General features: G+C 43.1%; 1 protein-coding gene across 1 annotated transcript in view; it reads left to right on the top strand.

The window, feature by feature from the left end:
• Positions 1 to 22354, top strand: part of LOC124002643 (protein MTSS 1-like) — a 118818-nt gene that overhangs the window by 71653 nt on the left and 24811 nt on the right. Inside the window, exons 6-7 of the mRNA XM_046310228.1 lie at positions 642 to 716; positions 21763 to 21920. Of these exons, the coding sequence (XP_046166184.1) occupies positions 642 to 716; positions 21763 to 21920 (233 nt within the window). The remainder of the gene's footprint in view (positions 1 to 641; positions 717 to 21762; positions 21921 to 22354) is intronic.

Genomic DNA, 22354 nt, shown 5'->3' with positions numbered 1-22354 from the left:
AGTCTATACATTGTGTGCAAAAGACATGAGGTAGGCAATAAATAGGCCATAGGAGCGAGTAATTACAATTTAGCAGATTAACACTGGAGTGATAAATGATCAGATGTGCAAGTAGAGATACTGGTGTGCAAAAGAGCAGAAAAGTAAATAAATACAAACAAAATGGGGATGAGGTAGGTAAATTGGGTGGGCTATTTACAGATGGACTATGTACAGCTGCAGCGATCGGTTAGTTGCTCAGATAGCAGATATTTAAAGTTGGTGAGGGAAATAGAAGTCCAACTTTGGCGATTTTTGCAATTCGTTTCAGTCACAGGCAGCAGAGAACTGGAAGGAAAGGTGACCAAATTAGGTTTTCTCTTTAGGGATGATCAGTGAGATACACCTGCTGGAGCGCCATTGAAAATAAGAATTTGTTGTTTAACCTGTTAATCCTACCCCCTACTTTATGGAACATTCTGTTAAAAATCGCGTTGCCATAGTGACCATAACTGAGAAGGTGGAGCTTTACCTAGCATAGACTTGGAGATGACTTGGAGCCAGTGGGTCTGGCGATACTTTTAGTCATGTAGTGTACATTCTGAGATGTCTAAATTATTTAACTGGCACTTGATGCATCTTCTCATGTCAACCCAATGCAGAATACAAGAAGGCCCGAGCAGACATCAAGAAAAAATCCTCAGACACAATCAAGCTACAGAAGAAAGTTAAGAAAGGTAAGGGCATCTGTTTTTAACTTTCTAAGTTCTGTGTGATGTGACACTCTGCCAAGGGTATTTTCTTATCTAGGCCAGTGTGTAGGTTTGGGGGAAGGCTTGGACTACACCTGAATGGAGAGTGTGATGCATAGCAACGAGCAGCGCAACATTTATTACAGAGGGTCAGGTTACCTCATCACAGCTGGTATTGTGAAAGGAGACAATGATGTGGTTTCTCCATGCATGCGGTTGTTACGGGGCCCCTCCTTCGCCAAACCATCTCACCACACCTACCATTTTCCTCTTCCATAAATGGTATTGTTTCAGCCAGGTTGGGTTTGTGTTTAGCTCTAGCTCAGGACTTTTTTCTTAGTCTCCCTACGAGGATGTGAAGGTGTAGACATTATTCCCAATGTGAAATTATATGACAATAACAACAGTCTTACATCATTATTTAGCTTAAGATTAAATGTGATAGTACACATGCCCATTATAACATTTAAATGCTAGGCTGGTAATGATGTCTTGACTATCGCGGACCTATGGCTCTGAACTATGAGCTTCAGTCTTCTGAGAATTTGTGTTTATTCCTCAAGTTCTTGGTATCGCAACAGAACTATCATATGAAAATATGGGTACCGAAAGTGGGAGAGGCATGACGAACATGTGTCTTTGTGACTTTGCACATTCAATCACCGATGAAAGGTCTGTCATTATTATGTGGCGTCAACCCACTTCAGAGCTTCAGTGCAGAAACGCCTCCAGTTCGCCCTGTTATGGCGGAGTTGATGTCAACTGTAGACTGGAAACACTCCTCAGAGCTTGACTGCGCAGACTGCTCTTATCTGACAGAACGCCCTCTCTATAGCTTATTCACCACTCACCATCTGGTCCTCAGTAACAGAGTGTGGTCCTCAGTCGCTCAGTTGGTAGAGCATGGTGCTTGCAACACCAGGGTAGTGGGTTTGATTCCCGCTGGGGTCACCCATACGAAAAATGTATATATGCATGACTAAGTCACTTTAGATAAGTGTCAGCTAAATGGCATGCATTATTATATATTACCATCTCAAGGCTTCACAGGCTCTTTGTTTGAGATCCATAAACTTTGCCTGACAATTCAAACTGAATTCTTCCGCTGGTCTATCGTTTGCTACATGCTTCAGTCTGAGACTGCCATAATTGAAGTTGTTTGTGGTGACATCAAAATGAGGGTTGTTGTACAAAACAATGTCAACAGTGATTGGATCATCCCTAACCAATCAGAGTATCAAAGTCCATGACGAATTTTCAAAACACCGCTTTACCCACGTGTGTTCTGTCTCTGGCCCAGACTATCGGTTTCTGGGACCAATCACATGGTCTATCCTCAAAATAGTCCGAGGTATTCCGATCCAGACACATTCTGGAAAAGAAACAAACGTCCGTGGACATGGCATAGAGTTTGGCCGGAGCAAGGAGTATGGGTAGCCAAGCAACCATAAACTGACATTACTGGATATAACAGTCAAACTACATGAAGTGGGCAGGGAGGCTTTTATTCCTTTGACTGCAGTCTTTCTAAAGGCGCAATAATGCTTACCGTTTGAACTAGTCCAAGGCACCTAAAGGCAAACACAATATTTCCGTCACCCAAAGGCAAAGACGAGGTTTGCGTTCTAAGATGAACTAATATAATTGTCCTCTGATGGTCTGAGGTTGTCATTCCACAGGTGAACATGATCTGTAAACCTTGCCATTCCTGCTCCGTTTACCCAATTTAAGACTTGTAGATACTTGACTACACTAGCAATTTCTAGCACCCGCTATGTGAAGAGCCCGTCATAGCAGCTCTCTTTCTGGAGAGGGATTTGATCTGCCAATCCGGATGATGAGAGGGAACCCAGCAGTATGTGAGGCGCAGAAGATGTTGAATTGTTAAGCTGAGCTGAGAGAAAAGAGATTAGTATGCTAATGGTATCACTGCGCATTTTGATGGCAGGGAGATGAGCAGAAGCATGAGGGTTTTGAGCTGAAGCTATGCCATTTCCCTCTCAGCTATGCTAAATGTAGGGCAGTAGTAGGCTCGTACTGTACAGGCCTGTTGCTGTGACCTGATTGTTCCCCATAAACAAGGCCTTAGAGTCTAAGGGAGGCGCCTCCGCACACAAGTGTAGGAAACACCCCCTGTTGAGAGTTGGTCCCACTCAATCAGAAACATTTGTGGATAGCTGCCTGGGTTAGAGGAATTGTTTTTTGTCAACAGGGTTGACATGGGATCTCGTCTCAATAGTTCAGTTTTGCCCCTTGTAACACTGTAAACATCGAGGCAGTGATGGGGGCAGGGAAAGCTTGAGCACAGCGTGTGATGCCCTAAAGAATTTATTTAGTTGTACATTTCCCATGATGTAGCCTGGACCTTAAATGTGGTGACTGTCTGGTGGCAGTTTTGATATGACGATACATACATTTGATGGAGTTTTTCAACATTGTTGATTTAAGAGTGCTGAGTCTTCATTGTCGGTTAGTGTAACCCCATTGTGTGGTAATGTGCAGTTGGAAGGTATCAGGCAGCAACACACCTGGTCGAGGGTGGGGTGGGGGGCTGACTGATAGTGGTGTCAGTAGGATATCGTCATTATCCGTTACACCAATCCAGCACGCGTAAAGTCAAGACGAGGCCCTTGCTTTCTTAGTATGCCACACCTCCACCTATTAAAATGAAGAACCCTGAACCCACAAACTATTAAAATGCTGCATTCTAACTCTTCCACAGTCCAAAGGTGCTTTGTAACACAAGACAGGCCGATATGATCACCACCACGCCTGAACTGAATGAATACTTTGACTTCCCTGCTCCTTTCCACTGTTTCTCACGTTTGTTGTCCTCTCTGTAGTATGGTCAGTCTATTGGTCCCATGATTATTTTTGGCAGCGCATTGCCCTCCCTCCCTGCCTTGCCCTACAAAGGACCCATTGGACAATGTTGAAACAGAGAGCGTATCTGGAAAAAGAGGCAAACCGCCGGGCGGGGTTCAGCAAATAATCCCACCAGAATAGTGTAGTAGCAGCAACAGCCAAGACTCATTGTAAACTTAACTTGGCTCAATGCAGCTCAGAGCGAAATAAATCAAGTGTACATTTAGGAAGGCCACTTCGTAGTTCAAGGCTGTATTTGTCTTTCTAGGATGAGTCCCTGTCGCATGTAATGCTTAGAGAGACACTGACTAGTTAGCTACTGTCCTTTTGAAGTTCAAAAAGGGAAGTGCAATAAAATCCAGTAATGTGCAGCCCTGACTCGAATTCAGGCAGTCGTTCCTCTTGTGGAAATAGGCCATGTGGCTGAGAAGTCCCGGGGGGAAGGTGTACATTATCTGGGTTAGGGTGCCCTTTGACCCCTCTCCCTTAACCAAACCCACCTCCTTAGCAGAGGCCTTGGTTTATAACAGGGGCCAACCACAGGCCACATTGAATTGGCTTGAGGGCCGCACTTGGCCCGCAGGCCGTGAGTTTGAAACCCCAGGTTAACAAGGACCTCTGCCATGGGGTTCATCTGGGAGAGGTGATTTGCAATCAGGTCATGGTTAAAAGGTGAACTCTGTCTTGGGTGATAACATTTTGTTGTTATCGCAATATATTTGTCAGAGGTTAGCATTCCATGATATTTTCATACGATATTCTACCTAAATGCACAAGACCGAATGCTGTTTAGCAGAACAGGAGCACGCTGCTTTTCTTGATCACGTTCAGTAGGATGTTTTACATAGCCATGTCATAATCATATCACATGCTAAATTTACATGGTCATCTTTGATATATCGTTATTGTGATTGTTTAGATTATCACTATGGATTTTTCCCCCATATCACCTAGTGACCCGGTTTAATAAATTGAACAATGCCCATTTAAGTTTCTAATGCACATGCCACACCCTGAGACTTGAATGGCCTACAAATTTCCAATGCATGTAGTGCATGAATGTTAGATAAAGGCACAGGTGGAGTAGAGTCGGGCTTTGTTAGCGAAATGAACCGCTGAAGGAATGTGGGCAGCTGTATCTCTGCGTCTTAGAGATTACTTTTGATCTCTTGGGTCCAAAGACGAGGTCAGGGAGGTCAGATGGGGAGTAAGTGAGTTGGGACTGACAAAACCCTCTTATCCCTAGGAAACATGGAACGAAAGCTACCCTGGTTCCTAATCAATCAGAGAAAGATTAATTGAATTGAGTATAAACTCTGAGAAAAATACATGATACACTAGAACTTTGAAACAAGTTAACTACCTGTGAAAGTGAAGTAGAAATGTGGTGTAACTGCACCGAGAACTCAAACAGTTTCTGTTTGAGTTCTCGGTGCAGTTAATATGGGTGGTCTTGTATGGCGGTAATTAAACTAATCTGTAGCTTTATACTAAAGTGAATGTGGCTGTAACATCATGCCTCGTGGGAATGTTCGGTGCTGGGGAGTGTCCTCTTATTTGAGATTGGCGTGTGTGTCTAGGTGTGTTTCACATCAAGTGGGCCCTGTTTGTTACCAGAGAGGGTGGTGCATTGTCCTCAGTGCTAACTCACCCTTCTGAGCCACTGTGGGAAGCTGTCCTCAGGCCTCCCTGTAGAGCAGCAATCAGAGGAGGGAAGTACAGATTCCTGGGATATCTCTGTCTTAGTGGTGCTAGGCAGCATGGGGGCGAACACTGAACTGATCCCATCTGGAGCATTTAACAGCTCTAGATATGCAATACCCCTAACCAATCCGTTATGTTCCCCAGCAAGAAAAACTAATAATGTCGCTCAAACAGAAGGGGAACAAACAAACAAAAATCCGACCACAACCAAAATGCACCAGGTGGGGTGTTAGGAGGGGTTCTGAAAAACATTCATGGGGGTGTACGCTGAAAGTTGACTAGCAACTACTGGTACCTAGGACTAGAGGTTGACCATTATGATTTTTCAACACAGATACCGATTATTGGAGGACCAAAAGTAGCCGATACAGATTTAATCGGCTGATTTAAATAAAAAACGCATTTATTTATTTATTGTAATGATGACAATTACAACAATACTGAATGAACACTTATTTAAACTTAATATAATACATTGATTTGATTAATCTAGCCTCAAATAAATAATGAAGCATGTACAATTTGTTGTAAATAATGCAAAAACTAAGTGATGGAAAAGAAAGTGAAAGTGCAATATGTGCCATGTAAAAAAGCTAACGTTTAAGTTCCTTGCTCAGAACATGAGAACATATGAAATCTGGTGGTTTCTTTTAACATGAGTCTTCAATATTCCCAGGTAAGAAGTTTTAGGTTGATGTTATTATAGGTATTATAGGACTTTCTCTCTATACCATTTGCATTTCATAAACCTTTGACTATTGGATGTCCTTATAGGCACTTTAGTATTGCCAGTGTAACAGTATAGCTTCCGTCCCTCTCCTCACCCCTACCAGGGCTCGAACCAGGAACACATCGACAACAGCCACCCTCGAAGCATAGTTACCCATCGCTCCACAAAAGCCGCCACCCTTGCAGAGCAAGGGGAACAACTACTCCAAGTCTCAGAATGAGTGACGTTTGAAAGGCTGTTAGCGCGCACCCCGCTAACTAGCTAGCCATTTCACATCGGTTACACCAGCCTAATCTCGGGAGTTAATAAGCTTGAAGTCATAAATAAATATAAATATAAACATAAATGCTTGAAGCATTGCGAAAAGCTGCTGGCAAACGCACAAAAGTGCTGTTTGAATGAATGCTTACGAGCCTGCTGCTGCCTACCACCACTCAGTCAGACTGCTCTATCAAATCAGATTTAATTATAGCATAACACACACAAATACGAGCCTTAGTTTCTGGATTTGACCATATTAATGACCTATAATTTTCAAAACAAAACGTTTATTCTTTCAGTAAAATACAGAACCGTTCTGTATTTTATCTAACGGGTGGCATCCATAAGTCTAAATATTGCTGTTACATTGCGCAGCCTTCAATGTTATGTCATAATTACGTAAAATTCTGGCAAATTAGTTCGCAATGAACCAGGCGGCCCAACTATTGCATATAACCTGACTCTGCGTGCAATGGACGCAAGAGAAGTGACACAATTTCCCTAGTTTAATATTGCCTGCTAACATGAATTTCTTAACTAAATATGCAGGTTTAAAATATATACATCTGTGTATTGTTGATTTTAAGAAAGGCATTGGTGTTTATGGTTAGGTGCATTCGTGCAACGGTTATGCTTTTTTCGCAAATGCACTTTTGTTAAATCATCCCCTGTTTGGTGAAGTTGGCAGTCTTTGTTAGGAAGAAATCGTCTTCACGGTTCGCAACGAGCCCGGCGGCCCAAACTGCGGCATATACCATGACTCTGCCTGCACAGAACAGAAATATGCAGTTTAAAAATATATATACGTGTGTGTTGATTTTAAGAAAGGTGTTGTTTATGGTTAGGTACACATTGGTGCAACAACAGTGCTTTTTTTCGCTAATGCGCTTGTTAAATCACCCGTTTGGCGAAGTGTGCTGTGGTTCAATGATAAATTAACATGCACCGCATCGATTATATGCAACGTGGGACACGCTAGATAAACTAGTAATATCATCAACCATGTGGAGTGATTATGATTGATTGTTTTTTACAAGATACGTTTAATGCTAGCTAGCACCTTACCTTTGCTCCTTGCTGCTCTCGCATAACAGGTAGTCAGCCTGCCAGGTAAAACCCCTTCCCACTAATGAGATGACAAACCAGCACAGGTGTAACACATAACGAGGTGACACCAATCGGTGCGCCCCATGTGCTAACTTCCAACCTCAAAATATAAATGTGAAAACCAGAGCCAGTAACACCTTCCTCATAAGACAACAACTATATCCTATATTTTTGTTGGACAAGTTTGCTCACATCAAACAGAAAATAATTTCCATCTCACAACATTATCAACTTAAATGCTTTGGGTTCTCCAATATAAACATGGTGTCTACTAACTGTCAACAATTAAATACAAGACAAAAAAGCCACCTTATTTGATTTACTGTGCATAATATATATATTTATTTTCTTTCTTAAAATTCTGAAGTTTGAAAAACATAGAAATGTACGTGATTTTACCTAACTCTCATCCCCTTGGAAGGACCCAAAACAAAACTTGCTTTGAAAAGTACCCCATAGGGTGCTCAATTGTTATTGTCTTTCTGTAGGAGCACAGCCCCTGCTCTTACATCGCTGGCATTGGTGTACAAAACCTATGGACGACAGAAATACGGAGCCACTAGCACCACTGCAGAGACCAAAAGGTTCTTAGCATTTTGTAACCTGAATGGAAGACAAAGATAGGAAAGCAAACTATCAAGCATTACAAAAGCACACAATTCTTTGGCGTGCTCAGTTAGAGGGACCTGCCAATATCCCTTCAGCAGGTTGAACTTGCTAATGTACTTAGCAGCGCAAACACGGTCCACACAATGGTCGACCTCGAAAGGGTAGGAGTCCAACTTAGTAGAGGCACTGAGTTTCCGAAATTCAGAACAAAACTCCAGAAAGCCATCTGCCTTAAGTATTAAAATACAGGGCGAACTCCACAGACTGCCATGTTGCGCAATGCAGTGCTCAAGCATGAACTCCACCTCACTGCAAAGCTTCAGTCTTTTCAGGGTTCAGTCGATAAGCATGTTTGATTGGGGCAGAGTCCACAACATCAGTGTCATGCTCTAGTACATTTGTGGAGTTGGCACATCTGAGAATAAACCCTGATATTCAAAATGCAGTTCAACAATGTCATCTTTTTCCTCCGGAGACAAGTGTGCCAAAAGGTTTTCTAGAATCTATTGAGTAGAGGTCGACCGATCAATCGGAATGGCAGATTAATTGGGGTCGATTTCATGTTTTCATAACAATCGGAAATCGGTATTTTTGGGCGCCGATTTAAAAAAATATATATGTATATTTTTAAATACCTTTATTTAACTAGGCAAGTCAGTTAATAACACATTCTTATTTTCAATGACGGCCTAGGAACAGTGGGTTAACTGCCTTGTTCAGGGGCAGAACAACAGATTTTCACCTTGTCAGCTCGGTCGATCCAATCTTGTAACCTTACAGTTAACTAGTCCAACGCAATTACGACCTGCCTCTCTCTCGTTGCACTCCACAAGTAGACTGCCTGTTACGCGACTGCAGTAAGCCAAGGTAAGTTTCTAGCTAGCATTAAACTTACCTTATAAAAACAATCAATCATAATCACTAGTTAAATACACATGGTTGATATTACTAGATATTATCTAGCATGTCCTATACGTTGCATATAATGTGACTGAGCATACAAGTATCTGACTGAGCGGTGGTAGGCAGGAGGCGCGTAAACATTCGTTTCAAACAGCGCTTTTGTGCGTTTTGCCAGCAGGTCTTCGTTGTGCGTCAAGCATTGCGCTGTTTATGACTTCAAGCCTATCAACTCCTGAGATGAGGCTGGTGTAACTGAAGTGAAATGGCTAGCTAGTTAGCGCGCGCTAATTGCGTTTCAAACTTCACTTTGAGCCTTCTAGTAGTTACCCTTGCACATGGGTAACGCTGCTTCGAGGGTGGCTGTTGTCGTTGTGTTCCTGGTTCAAGCCCAGGGAGGAGCGAGGAGAGGGACGGAAGCTATACTGTTACACTGGCAATACTAAAGTGCCTATAAGAACATCCAATAGTCAAAGGTTAATGAAATACAAACTGTATAGAGGCCTATAATTCCTATAATAACTAAAACTTAAAACGTCTTACCTGGGAATATTGAAGACTCATGTTAAAAGGAACCACCAGCTTTCATATGTTCTCATGTTCTGAGCAAGGAACTTAAACGTTAGCTTTCTCACATAGCACATATTGCACTTTTACTTTCTTCTCCAACCCTTTTGTTTTTGCATTATTTAAACCAAATTGTACATGTTTCATTATTTACTTGAGGCTAATTTGATTTTATTGATGTATTATATTAAGTTAAAATAAGTGTTCATTCAGTATTGTTGTAATTGTCATTATTACAAATAAAAAAATAAAAATTGGCGACGGTATCAGCGGTTTTTTGGTCCTCCAATAATCTATCGGCGTTGAAAAATCATTATCGGTCGATCTCTACTCAAGTTACTCAGCTGTCTCACAGGGTATATTGGGCTTTCCTGGTGCTCTTGAGGAAGACCATAGTCCACGGTGACAGCCGTGGCTACGGGCAGAAAACACTACTGATTTCCACCACTTTTCCCTTTTCATCCACCACTTTTCCGCTGGATCGTAGAGGATGAATTATGATTTAAACCTTTTGACATGAGACAGTTTTTTTTATTTTTCCCTGCATTCTGGTGTGGCCTCTCTTTTTTTGCACATTTGGGCAAGGGCCTGAAAGTGAGCTTGCAACAGTAACTCCAGAATGGGAAACAAAACCAGGACTTGGTCACCCACATCGAAAGTGCAGTTTCGGGCCTTTCCATCGTACAAAACTTTTTGTCTGCGCCTTCTCCAGATCCTCACTGGCAAGCTCAGGAGCGGTGCAATCTGTATCGAAAGCGCTAACGTGCTCCAACAGATTTGATTTTGTGTTTAAGGTGTCGCCCTTCACCAACCTCTCTCTCAGCAAGCTCAAAGGACATCTGACGTGATGTCCAAGCAACACGAGCTCATTCGGACTAAAACCGAGAGATTCCTGAATCTCCTGTGCTGCAAACAGCACGAGGGACCCCTTCATCCCAGTCTTTCTCAAATTTATAGCCGTAAGCTCTCAACATGGACTTCAAAGTCTAATGAAATCTCTCAAGATCACCTTGACACTTTGGGTGGTCGTCACTAGGGGGCAATGGGTTGCAGCCATCTGTTGTAGCACTTGCAGGAAGACTTTTGACATGAGTTGCAGCACACATGGTGGTTTTGGGGAAATGACCAACACAGTCCACCAGAACCCTGCTGAAAGGTTTGTCAGAAGCAGGAATAGGCTACAAAGATGTATCTGTCTGCCTATAGAAAGCTGATGGGATCCTCTTTTTAGTAGAGGCCATCAACTGTTTTCTCACACAATTGCGCATGGCCTATAAAATTGTTGCGCAACATGAGCTCATGGGCTCTCATGAAGTGACAGATTTAATTTCCGATTGCATTGATGTCAGAGTGATTAGAGGGACAATAGATCGCTGAGTACCATGCCATTAGCGACTGGCAAGTTTGGTAGGCTACTCAGCGGTATCCGAGTGCAGTTTTGGAGAAGCTTAGTTACCGTGAATATGCGGTCACACTGATTTTTTTATTGTCAAATTTTACCCCCTTTTCTCCCCAATTACATGGTATCCAATTGTTAGTAGTTACTATCTTGTCTCATCGCTACAACTCCCATACGGGCTCGGGAGAGACTAAGGTCAAAAGCCATGCGTCCTCTGAAACACAACCCAACCAAGCCGCACTGCTTCTTAACACAGCTCGCATCCAACCCGGAAGCCAGCCACACCAATGTGTCGGAGGAAACACCATGCACCTGGCCACCTGTTTAGCGGGCACTGCGCCCGGCCTGCCACAGGAGTCGCTAGTGCGCGATGATACAAGAACATCCCTTCCGGCCAAACCCTCCCTAACCCGGACGCCTCTAGGCCAATTGTGCGTTGCCCCACGGACCTCCCGGTTGCGGCCGGCTGCGACAGAGCCTGTGCGCGAACCCAGAGGCTCTGGGTCACGTGGAATTTGACAGCGGTCATGACTTGTTACCACTGGTGTGGCAGTAATATGGTCACCGTAACAGCACTAGTTGAGACTTTCCTGAGGTTCCCAGACTTCCCTATCTCACACTTCAAGCAAGTATAACATGCTGACTAGACCGGGCACACACGTGCGCCATCACACGCATTTTGATTTTGTTCATCCACACGACGTGATCAGGACACAGGTTGAAATATCAAAACGAACTCTGAACCAACTTTATTAATTTGGGGACAGGTTGAAACACATGAAACATTCACAGCAATTTAGCTAGCTAGCTTGCTATTGCTAGCTAATTTGTCCTGGGATATAAACACGGTTGTTATTTTACCTGAAATGCACACGGTCAATTTATTTATTTTGCGACGCGAGCGGTGTGGTCAGCATGTAACACTAAGATCATATTTTAGAACCTAACTAGCCATGTTGGCAATTGAACAAGCTTTCAAATAAAGCCCACCTAACCCAGATTGCAATTTATAAAATGGGAAGTTTTTGGATTGTGTAAACAGTAATTGTATAATGGCGGTGATGCAGTGTTATGTTCCAAACAAAAAACAACTACAAGTGTACTTGCTCTAGTTCCTTAACGACACAGCTAGGAGTGCTCAAAGTAGCACCCTATTGTTGAAGACTACTTTGAATTATAAAAGTACATTGAAATGACTTTAGGAACTGCGGACTTTGGAGAGGTGTGTGGCCACTTGGAGACACTAATTAGTCTTCATTCAAACCCTTGTCATTGTTTTGTATTATGTTGCACCTACCCAACATTTTCCAGGATTATTCTTATTACTGAATGTGTCCCAAGGTTTTTCAGATTTCGTTATCAACAAATACGGCGACAAGTACAGTAAATGTAAAATGCACAAACAATCTAAAGTGTAATGTCTGGATTTAGTCTTGAGTTAGGTGAAATGTTATGGGGAAATGATTAGACCAAAGTTGAGGACACGGTCTCTAAACTGTTCCCTTCCAATTGCTGCCATGCTTATGCATATGCATTTCAGATTTCTTCTTTAACCTCTTCAACCTATGGGGGCGCTATGTCATTATTGGATAAAAAAAAGTGCCCGTTTTAAGCGCAATATTTTGTTGCGAAAAGATGCTAGACTATGCCAATAATTGCCAGCTTTGGAAAGAAAACACTGACGTTTTCAAAACTGCAAAGATATTATCTGTGAGTGCCCCAGAACTGATTTTACAGGCGAAACTAAGATGAAACTTCAAACAGGAAACGAGCAGGATTTTTGACGTTCTGTTTTACTCTGGTCTCCTTATATGGCTGTGAATGTGCTGTGAACGAGCTTATGCGCTCTGCCGTTCGTCCAAGATGTCTGCAGAATTGTGACGTATTTGTAGGTATATCATTGGAAGATTGGCCATAAGAGACTACATTTGCCAGAGGGCCGTCCGGTGTCCTTTGTCTAATTTGGTGCGTAATTCCCAGTGGCAATTATTTTACCATGCGATACAGAAGGAGACTCATACTTCCAGGAAGGATACATCATTGAAGAGATATGTGAAAAACAACTTGAGGATTGGTTCTAAACAACGTTTGCCATGTTTCAGTCGATATTATGGAGATAATTTGGAAAAAAGCTTGGCGTTTGGATAACTGAATTTTCGTTTTTTGGTAGCCAAACGTGACGCACCAAACGGACAGATTTCTCCAGCCCAAAAAATCTTTCAGGAAAAACTGAACATTTGCTATCTGAGTCTCCTCATTGAAAACATCCGAAGTTCTTCAAAGGTAAATGATTTATTGAATGTTTTTGCTGGTTTTTGTGAAAATGTTGTCTGCTAATGCTAACGCTAAATGCTAATGCTAAATGCTAGTTTGCTATGGTAGAGAAGCATATTTTTGAAAATCTGAGATGACAGTGTTGTTAACAAAAGGCTAAGCATGAGAGCTAGCATATTGATTTAATTTCATTTGCGAATTTCATGAACAGTTAACATTGCGTTATGGTAATGAGCTTGAGGCTGTAGTCATGATACCGGATCCGGGTTGGCTCGACGCAAGAAGTTAAGAAACGTTTCAATTTAGCCCTATCCATATAGGCCAATTCCCACAAGTGTAAAGGGTTAAAGCATATAAGCATTTTTACATGCTTTTGTAACTATACTGAACAAAAATGCAACATGAAAAAATGTCTGATTCTACTGAGTTGCAGCTCATATAAGGAAATCAGTTGATTGAAATAAATTCATTAGGTCATATGACCAGGAATACAGGATTTCACATGACCAGGAATACAGATATGCATCTGTTGGTCACATATACACTTCATGACCAAAATCATGGGCATTAATATGGAGTTGGTCCCACCTTTGCTGCTATAACAGCTTCTACTCTTCTGGGAAGGATTTTCACTATATGTTGGAAAATTGCTGCAGGGACTTGCTTCCATGCAGCCACGAGAGAATTAGAGAGGCTGGGCAATGATGTTGGGTGTTTAGGCCTGGCTCGCTGTCTGCGTTCCTTTTCATCCCAAAGGTGATCGATGGGCTTGAGGTCAGGGCTCTGTGCAGGCCAGTCAAGTTCTTCCACACCAAACTCGACAAACCATTTCTGTATGGACCTCGCTTTATGCACGGGGGCATTGTCATGCTGAAACGAGTAAGGGCCTTCCCCTTTTGCCACAACGTTGGAATCACAGAATTGTCTAGAATGTCATTGTATGCGGTTATCTTAAGCTTTCCCTTCACTGGAACTAAGGGGCCTATCATGAAAAACAGCCCCCGAACGTTATAGCTCCTCCACCAAACTTTACAGTTGGCACTATGCATTTCGGGCAGGTAGCTTTATCCTGGCATCCACCAAACCCAGATTTGTCCGTCAGACTGTCAGATGGTGAAGCGTGATTCATCACTCCAGAGAATGCATTTCCACTACTCCAGATTCCAATGGCAGCGAGCTTTACACCACTCCAGTTGACGCTTGGCGTTGCACATGACAGTTATTGTGCTGACGTTGCTTGCTGACTCAGTTTGGAACTCTGTAGAGAGTGTTGCAACTGAGGACATACGCATTTTACACGCTACAGCACTTGGCGGTCCTGTTCTGTGAGCTTGTGTGGTCTACCACTTCGCAGCTGAGCTTGCTGTTGCACCATGATGTTTACACTTCACAATAACAGTACTTAGTTGACCGGGCAGCTCTAGCAAGGCAGAAATTTTACAAACTGACTTGTTGGAAAGGTATCATCCTATGACGGTGCCATGTTGAAAATATCTGAGCTCTTCAGTCAGGCCATTCTACTGTCAATGTTTGTCTATGGAGATTGCATGGCTGTGTGCTCGATTTTATTCACCTGTCAGCAACGGGTGTGGCTGAAATTGCGGCATCCACAAATTTGTATGTGTGTGTGTGTGTGTGTGTGTGTGTGTGTGTGTGTGTGTGTGTGTGTGTGTGTGTGTGTGTGTGTGTGTGTGTGTGTGTGTGTGTGTGTGTGTGTGTGTGTGTGTGTGTGTACCTTAAAAAGAAAATGGGGGTGTGGATCAGAAAACCAGTCAGTATCTGGTGTTACCATTTGCCTCATGATGATTTTGGCCTGTGGAATGTTGTCCCACTCAATGTCTGTGCGAAGTGGCTGGATATTGGTGGGAACAGGAACACGCCGATCCAAAGCATCCCATACATGCTCAATGGGTGACATGTCTGGTGAGTATGTAGGCAATGGAAGAACTGGGACATTTTCTTCTTTCAAGAATTGTGTACGACATGGGGCCGTGCATTATCATGCTGAAACATGAGGTGATGGCTGTGGATGAATGGCACAGCAAGTGGGCCTCAGGATCTCATCCCGGTATCTCTGTGCATTCAAAGTGCCATCAATAAAATGCAATTGTGTTCATTATCCGTTGTTTATGCCTGCCCATACCATAACCCCACCGCCACTATGGGGCACTCTTAACAACATTGACATCAGTAAACCCACATGACGCCACACACGTAGTTTACTGAAAAATTCTCTAAAACATCGTCTCTGGCGATGCGTGAGAGGAGGGTGGAAGAATGACATGGGGACAATCTTTTTACACAAGTAGAGGCACACTGCTGTGGTTTTACAGTACAGGTCCTGCCCTTGATGGTTGAACCTGTTTCGCCATTTTAAATCTGATAAGCTACTCCTGGGCCATTCATGACAACTTCCCCATGTTGAGTGAGTGAGTCACAGCCATATAAACCTGGGTTGTGTTCAGTAGGCACGAAACAGAATAACAAGGTTTAAAACGGGGAGATACTATGTGAAATTAAGCACACCAATCCGCTTTACAACCTGGCATACATAGGCTTTGCGAACGTTTCAAGTTTGGAGAAGCAGATGGTGCCCTGTGGCGGGAACTGGTTCTGGGGCAGGGATTCATGCGCATGCGTTGCAAAATAAAATGTACACATGCATGTTATTCACTAATTTCAACCAAACTGCTCGTGAGCGTCTACATAGCCAGGTGCTAAAATAGAACTTAGAATAGAATAGTCCCGCCTCCCATATCCTCATTGGTTTTTTAGGAGGATATACCCAAGTGGGTGATTTGAAAGATTAACTTAAGTCACACTCCAGTCCAGTTGGTGGTGGTGGTAATGCACCTTAAAGTTGGTTGCCAACCGTCATATAAAGTCAGACACAGACGACTGAAGGAGGAGAGATTACTAGAAACTAACTCTGTTTTCCCTTTTACCTGTGAATTCATTGTCGGAATAGAGGACCTTGTGCATTTCAGGTAAAATAACGCGAGGGTCCGGTTTGGTCAGCATTGTTAGACTTTCATGTGGCAATTCAGAGAAACGGATCATTATTTTGATGCGCATAGAATGGAGTTGTGAGTGGATTCGCGTGGGAGTTCTGCGGCAAATTTTCTTGATAATTGCCCAGGGTATGACATGCCATCTTGTGATCATAAACATTGACACTGTATATGGCAATAGTTTTATAATGTGAAGTGCACATTTGGATACATTTGGGGTGTTTGGCTTGGTTGTATGAGATCAAAGCTGTATTCATTAAATTCCTCAATGTCTAAGTTGAGTCCTCCTTAATTTACAGCATTTCCCTCAATCAGACAAAACATTTGCAAAAGTTCCCCAATTAGCTGGAGGGATGGAGGCAACTTGTTGCGCGCAGTGCTCAAGTTCGGAACGGCTGTCAGTCAAAGCCCATACAGCTCTGTGAAGAGAAGATGAGCTCTGCCGTTATTTATAGCATGTTATTGTACAGCCACTGTGTTCCAATTTAGGCACTTACCTGTGTTCAAATCTGCTATTATCAAACAGTATACGGTACGAGTGTAAAGGGTTAATGGAAATGTATTGGTTTAATAGAAGTGTGTTTATGAAACATTTGTTCCAGTTAACTTTGCAGGATCATCACAAACATACTCTTGAAAGTCCCCATGTGAATACAATCACACTCCAGCTGTCAATATGGCACTCTACTATTTATTGAAAAAAGCCTATGTTTTCATTGGACATTATTCACTGAAACATCATGCAAGAGTAAATATCGTCAACTTCCATCACGGCTGAAGATCTGGATCGAAAATCTGAAAACACCCAAGTTTTCACAAAGACCAAGCATTTTGGGAACAACCGGGAATATAGGTTTCTGATCAGGACGGTAATTATCCAAGGTACACTGTCTGAGCACCACTCTCCGGGACTTAAATACTCTCTCTTTTTCATCTCTCCATTTCCACCATTTGCTCTCTCTCTCTTTTTCTCTCCCTGTGTAAAATCCCTCACATCCCCAACACAAGACCCAGCCATAAATAAACACGGGCAGCTGACTGTATCTCTTCTCTGGAGAGTGCAATCCATCCCAGCGCCTTAACCCTGATTTACCTTCATGGCTCTCAGATAAAGTGCCCCCCCCCCCAAATGACACCCTATTCCATTATGATTGTGTAGCAGCACATCATGGATTTACTTCCAGTACAGTTTTCTGTACAGGCTATACATTCTTCCAGTCAGCATGGCACAGCAAAAGGCTCTTCGCAATGGGATATCCCTGTTGACTACTGGCAAGAGAATGGTTTTCTAGTTGTCGTTTTTTATCCTTCTGAATGACAAGAGAATGGGTGCAATCTCATTCATCAGCTGACAACAGTTAACATTTACCTTTGTGACTGATGTTTGGATTTAGGGCGTGCTGCATCTATGTCCCAAATGGCACCCTATTCCCTACTTGATGCACTACTTTTGACGAGAGTCCTATGGGCCCTGGTCAAAAACCGTGCACAATTATAATGGAGAAGTTTGCTCATCTTTGCCAAATTTTGGTTACTTCACCAAAATTCCGAGGTTCTCCAGAGTTCCATCTCCCAGAGGAGTTGATGTTGCGGTGTTTTTGGCTATGCATGGTATCTCAAGCCCTTCATACTTCTGCTCAGGATCATGTCCTCTAGAAAGACGGGGGTTATATGTGTGTGTGTGAAGGGAATAAATGTCAGCTGTTGAAGCCTGAAACAAGGTTCTAAAGACTGTTGACATCTAGTGGAAGACGTGGGAAGTGCAATTGGACCAAATTTCACACTGTATTTTTTTCTTCTCGGGTTTTTGCTTGCCATATGAGTTCTGTTATACTCACAGACATCATTCAAACTGTTTTAGAAACTTGTGTTTTCCATCCAAATCTACTAATAATATGCATGTCTTATCTTCTTGGCTGAGTAGCAGGCAGTTTACTCTGGGCACCTTATTCATCCAAGCTACTAAATACTGCCCCCCAGCGATACGAAGTTAAGACCAAGTTCTTATTTACAATGACTGCTTAGGAACAGTGGGTTAACTGCCTTGTTCAGGGGAAGAACGACAGATTTTTACCTTGTCTGTTCGGAGATTTGATCTAGTAACCTTTCGGTTACTGGCCCAACGTTCTAACTACTAGGCTTCTTAACGCATTTGAACTGATTCCAGAAGCCGACCCAAAAAGCTTGCTATATTATGTATACGTATAAAATATATGGATGAGCAGTGAGTGTCTTAAGATTGTAAAGAATAGATAATGAAGTATACAGTATATACATATGAGATGAGCAATGTGAGATACGTAAACATTAGTGGCCAACAATATCAAGTCTGTAGGTAGGCAGCCACCTCTGTGCTATTGCTGGTTGTTTAACAATCTGATGGCCTTGAGATTCAAAAACAGCTTCTACCTCTTTCCCAGCTTTGATGCACCTGTACAGACCTCACCATCTGGATGGAAGCTGGGTGAACAGGCAGTGACTCGGGGTGGTTACTGTCCTTTATCTTTTTTGACCTTCTGTAACATCTGGTGCTGTAGGTGTCCTGGGGGGCAGGTAGTTTTCCCCCAGTGATACGTTGTGCAGACCACACCACCCTCTGGAGAGCCCTGCGGTTGTGGGCGGTGCAGTTGCCGTGCCAGGCGGTGATACAGCCCAACAGATGCTCTCAATTGTGGACGTGTAAAAGTTAGAGGGTTTTCAGTGACAAGCCCAAAAATTTTTTTCAGCCTCCTGAGGTTGAAGAGGCGCTGTTGCGCCTTCTTCACCACACTGTCTGTGTGCGTGGACCATTTCTTGTTTGTTTGAAATGTACACTAACTTTACACCTTCTCCACTGCTGTCGATGTGGATAGGGGGGTGCTCCCTTTGCTGTTTCCTGAAGTCCACGATCATCTCGTTTTGTTGACATTGAGTTTTTTTCCTGACACCACACTCCGAGTGCCCTCACCTCCTCCCTGTAGGCCATCTCGTCGTTGTTGATAATCAAGCCTACCACTGACTGTAGTGTCATCTGCAAACTTGATGATTGAGCTGGAGGCATGCATGGCCACGCAGTCATGGGTAAACAGGGAGTACAGAAGTGGGCTGAGAACGCACCCTCGTGGGGCCCCAATGTGAGGATCAGCGAAGTGGAGAAGTTTCATACCTTCACAACCTGGGGGCGGCCCGTCAGGAAGTCCAGGACCCAAAACCCAATGCAAAGGAATTCTTATGTAGGTATAAGTTGACGTCTCTCTGATATTGAATAGTTCTTCCCGGCTGTATGTAATAACACAAGGTTTTCTGGGCAAACAATGTAAGAAATGATGCATAAAACAATAGAATATAGTTTCCTAAGGACTAGTAGTGAGGCGACCCCCTTTGTCAGCGTTTTCTTGCTAAGTGAATAGGGTTGTGACGGTCATGGAATTTTGGATGATGGCCAGCCCAAATGACGGCGGTCTCTATAATAAGTTGCTGCCGTAGAAATAGATTGAATAGGTGCATCCCCATTCAAATCAATGGTGGCATAATATTATTATTATTTATAATGGTTGAACTGGTGGCCATTGTGAGTGTAACCACAGGAACAAAGCAGAAGGTAAAAGCAGGAAGTGTACCCATCAATATGTGCTGTGATTTGATGATTCACCTCAACTGACATTACAAAAAATACTTTCCATCGCGTGAGCCACATCGGTTAACATAATTTGAATGAACATTCTACATTATCATGGAAATGATTGCATCACAATACCAGGAATCCATTGCAAGTGTACCCATGACTTTACCAGTCAAATTGCCATGGTACCAAACCTGATCAATTCATTCTATTTCTGTGTATGCTGCTGCATTGTGGGGGGTGAATGCAACAAGTGTAGACCTTAACCTTTCTGGCGCAGGCGTTCTGCTAGCGACCCACCTCGACAACAACCGGTGAAATTGCGGATCCCGAAATTCAAAATACATAAATAGAAATATTTAACATTCATGGAAATACAAGTGTCATACATCAAAATAAAGCTTAACTTCTTGTTAATCTAGCCGCTGTCAGCTTTCAAAAAGGCTTTACGGCGAAAGCACACCATTGCGATTATCTGAGGACAGCGCCCACATACAAAAGCATGAAAAACATTTTTCAACCAGGCAGGTGCGCCACGAAATTCAGAAATAGCGATATAATAAATGCCTTACCTTTTGAAGATAATCTTCTGTTGGCACTCCAAAAGGTCCCAGCTCCATCATAAATGGTCCTTTTGTTCGATAATGTCCTTCTTTATATCCCCAAAAACTCTGTTTAGAATCAAACCTCAGGTACCCTAATGCGTAAATAAACAATAAAATTTAAGACTGAGAATCTTTATTGTCTTTACCGGAGATGAACAACGAAGAATGTGCTCTCATCCACGCACATGAAAACACTACAGCCAAAATGGGAGCCACTTAGAAAAAAGCAGCAGCGTACAAAACAAATGGGAGGGGGTCGTCAATGTAATAGTCTGGTGGTCATTTCATTGATTGTACAGCAGTCTTATGGCTTGGGGGTAGAAGTTGTTAAGGAGACTTTGGTCTTAGACTTGATGCTCTGGTGCCGTGACTGGAGTCTCTGACAATTGTATGGGCTTTCCTCTGACACCGCCTATTATATAGGTCCTGGATTGCAGGAAGCTTGGCCCCGGGCCGTACGCACTTACCCTCTGTTGCGCCGAGCAGTTGCAATACCGGCGGTGACGCAACCTGTCAGAATACTCTCGATGGTACGAATAATATAGATGAGAGCTCTCTTGGTAGATAGTGTGGTCTATAGCTTATCATAAGGTACTCTAGTAGTGGAATCAGTTAGCATATTGTGTGTGTGTGTTATACTGTGTAGATGTGTTATGTAATTGGTAAGTGTATGTGTGTTTGTTAGGCATTACAGGTGTGTGTTTGAGGTATTAAGGTGTGCGTGTCAGCCAACTGTATGTGGAACCTCTTTCCATGGCAGCTGAACTGAGATGAGTAGGCAGGCACACACCCCCTGTTGTCTCTTTAAAGACCCCTGCATACCACACACAGCATTCTTCAACACACACACAGCCTTCATGCTGCACGCTGTTGGCCTTCACTCTGGCCCAGTGAACCCAAATACCAGTGTCCACCACCTCTTGACAGGCTTGCAGCATGCGTCTCCCCAGAGAGCACACTGACATAACAGCTGAGGAGGAGAGGAGGCTGTAACGACGCTGATGTGGTAACCTCTTTATTTAGACGCTCTACACCCGCAGGGAAATATCAATGTTATACTTCCATCTAGTGGTTAAAGTATGTTATGGCAGCCACTCTACTATATGGCCAGCTTCTTTTTACAGTTCCTCAATTGTGGTCTGAATTTTACTTTAAAAGCTTGGGGGAAAATAAGACTGCAATTAGAAAGGGAAGGAAAATTGGTCTTAAAATATTTGTATATTCAATAAGTTGTGAGGACAGATTGGCCCCCCTCCCAACAAATGTGTTTCGGGCATGGGGCATTGTTTTATATCCTGGGTTTGTTGACTTGCTATAGCAGCCCACTGGCTTTGTGTGCCTGTCTTGTAGCCTTCTGCTTTGTCTGACATCTTTGGTTCCCCTCCTATGCTTCCCCAGGGAAGGATGAAGTGCGCGGGCAGTTGGACAGCGCCCTGCAGGATGTGAACGTACGCTATGCTGTGCTGGAGGAGACTGAGAAGAGGGCCGCATGCCGTGCGCTCATCGAGGAGAGGGGCCGCTACTGCTCCTTTGTCAGCATGCTCAAACCCGTGCTGGTGAGTAGCATCACACTGTTCTTCTCCCTAAATTCCCTTTCCCCTCTGTTTCGCTCACTCAATTGTGTTCGGACCGCTCCCTCTGCACACGCGTGCTGAGTGCTCACACAAGCTCCCGTTAGGCCTACAGAAATAAATGCCTATAAAAACGTTTTGATGGGATAGACAAGCTAAATTCCTTGCCAAAAGACGACAGTTTTATCGCAATTCAAAGTTGACTGGTTGACTGAAGTAGGGAAATCCAACAACGATCTGCAGTTTTGGAATAATTGTGCCATCTATATTCTGCTTAGGCTTCTTTGCGGTTGTCACTAGTTACCACCGCCATAAAGTCAAAATTGTTTTTTTTCAGGTTAGGCATAAGGTTAGCAGTGTGGTTAAGGGTTAGTTTCAAAATTACATTTTTTAGAAACATTTTAGAAATGGGCAGGTTT

The sequence above is a fragment of the Oncorhynchus gorbuscha genome, linkage group LG18 (assembly GCF_021184085.1).
Source record: "Oncorhynchus gorbuscha isolate QuinsamMale2020 ecotype Even-year linkage group LG18, OgorEven_v1.0, whole genome shotgun sequence".
Taxonomy (NCBI): domain Eukaryota; kingdom Metazoa; phylum Chordata; class Actinopteri; order Salmoniformes; family Salmonidae; genus Oncorhynchus; species Oncorhynchus gorbuscha.
The sequence above is the reverse complement of the archived record's forward strand: the minus strand, read 5'-3'. Positions and strand labels throughout refer to the sequence as shown.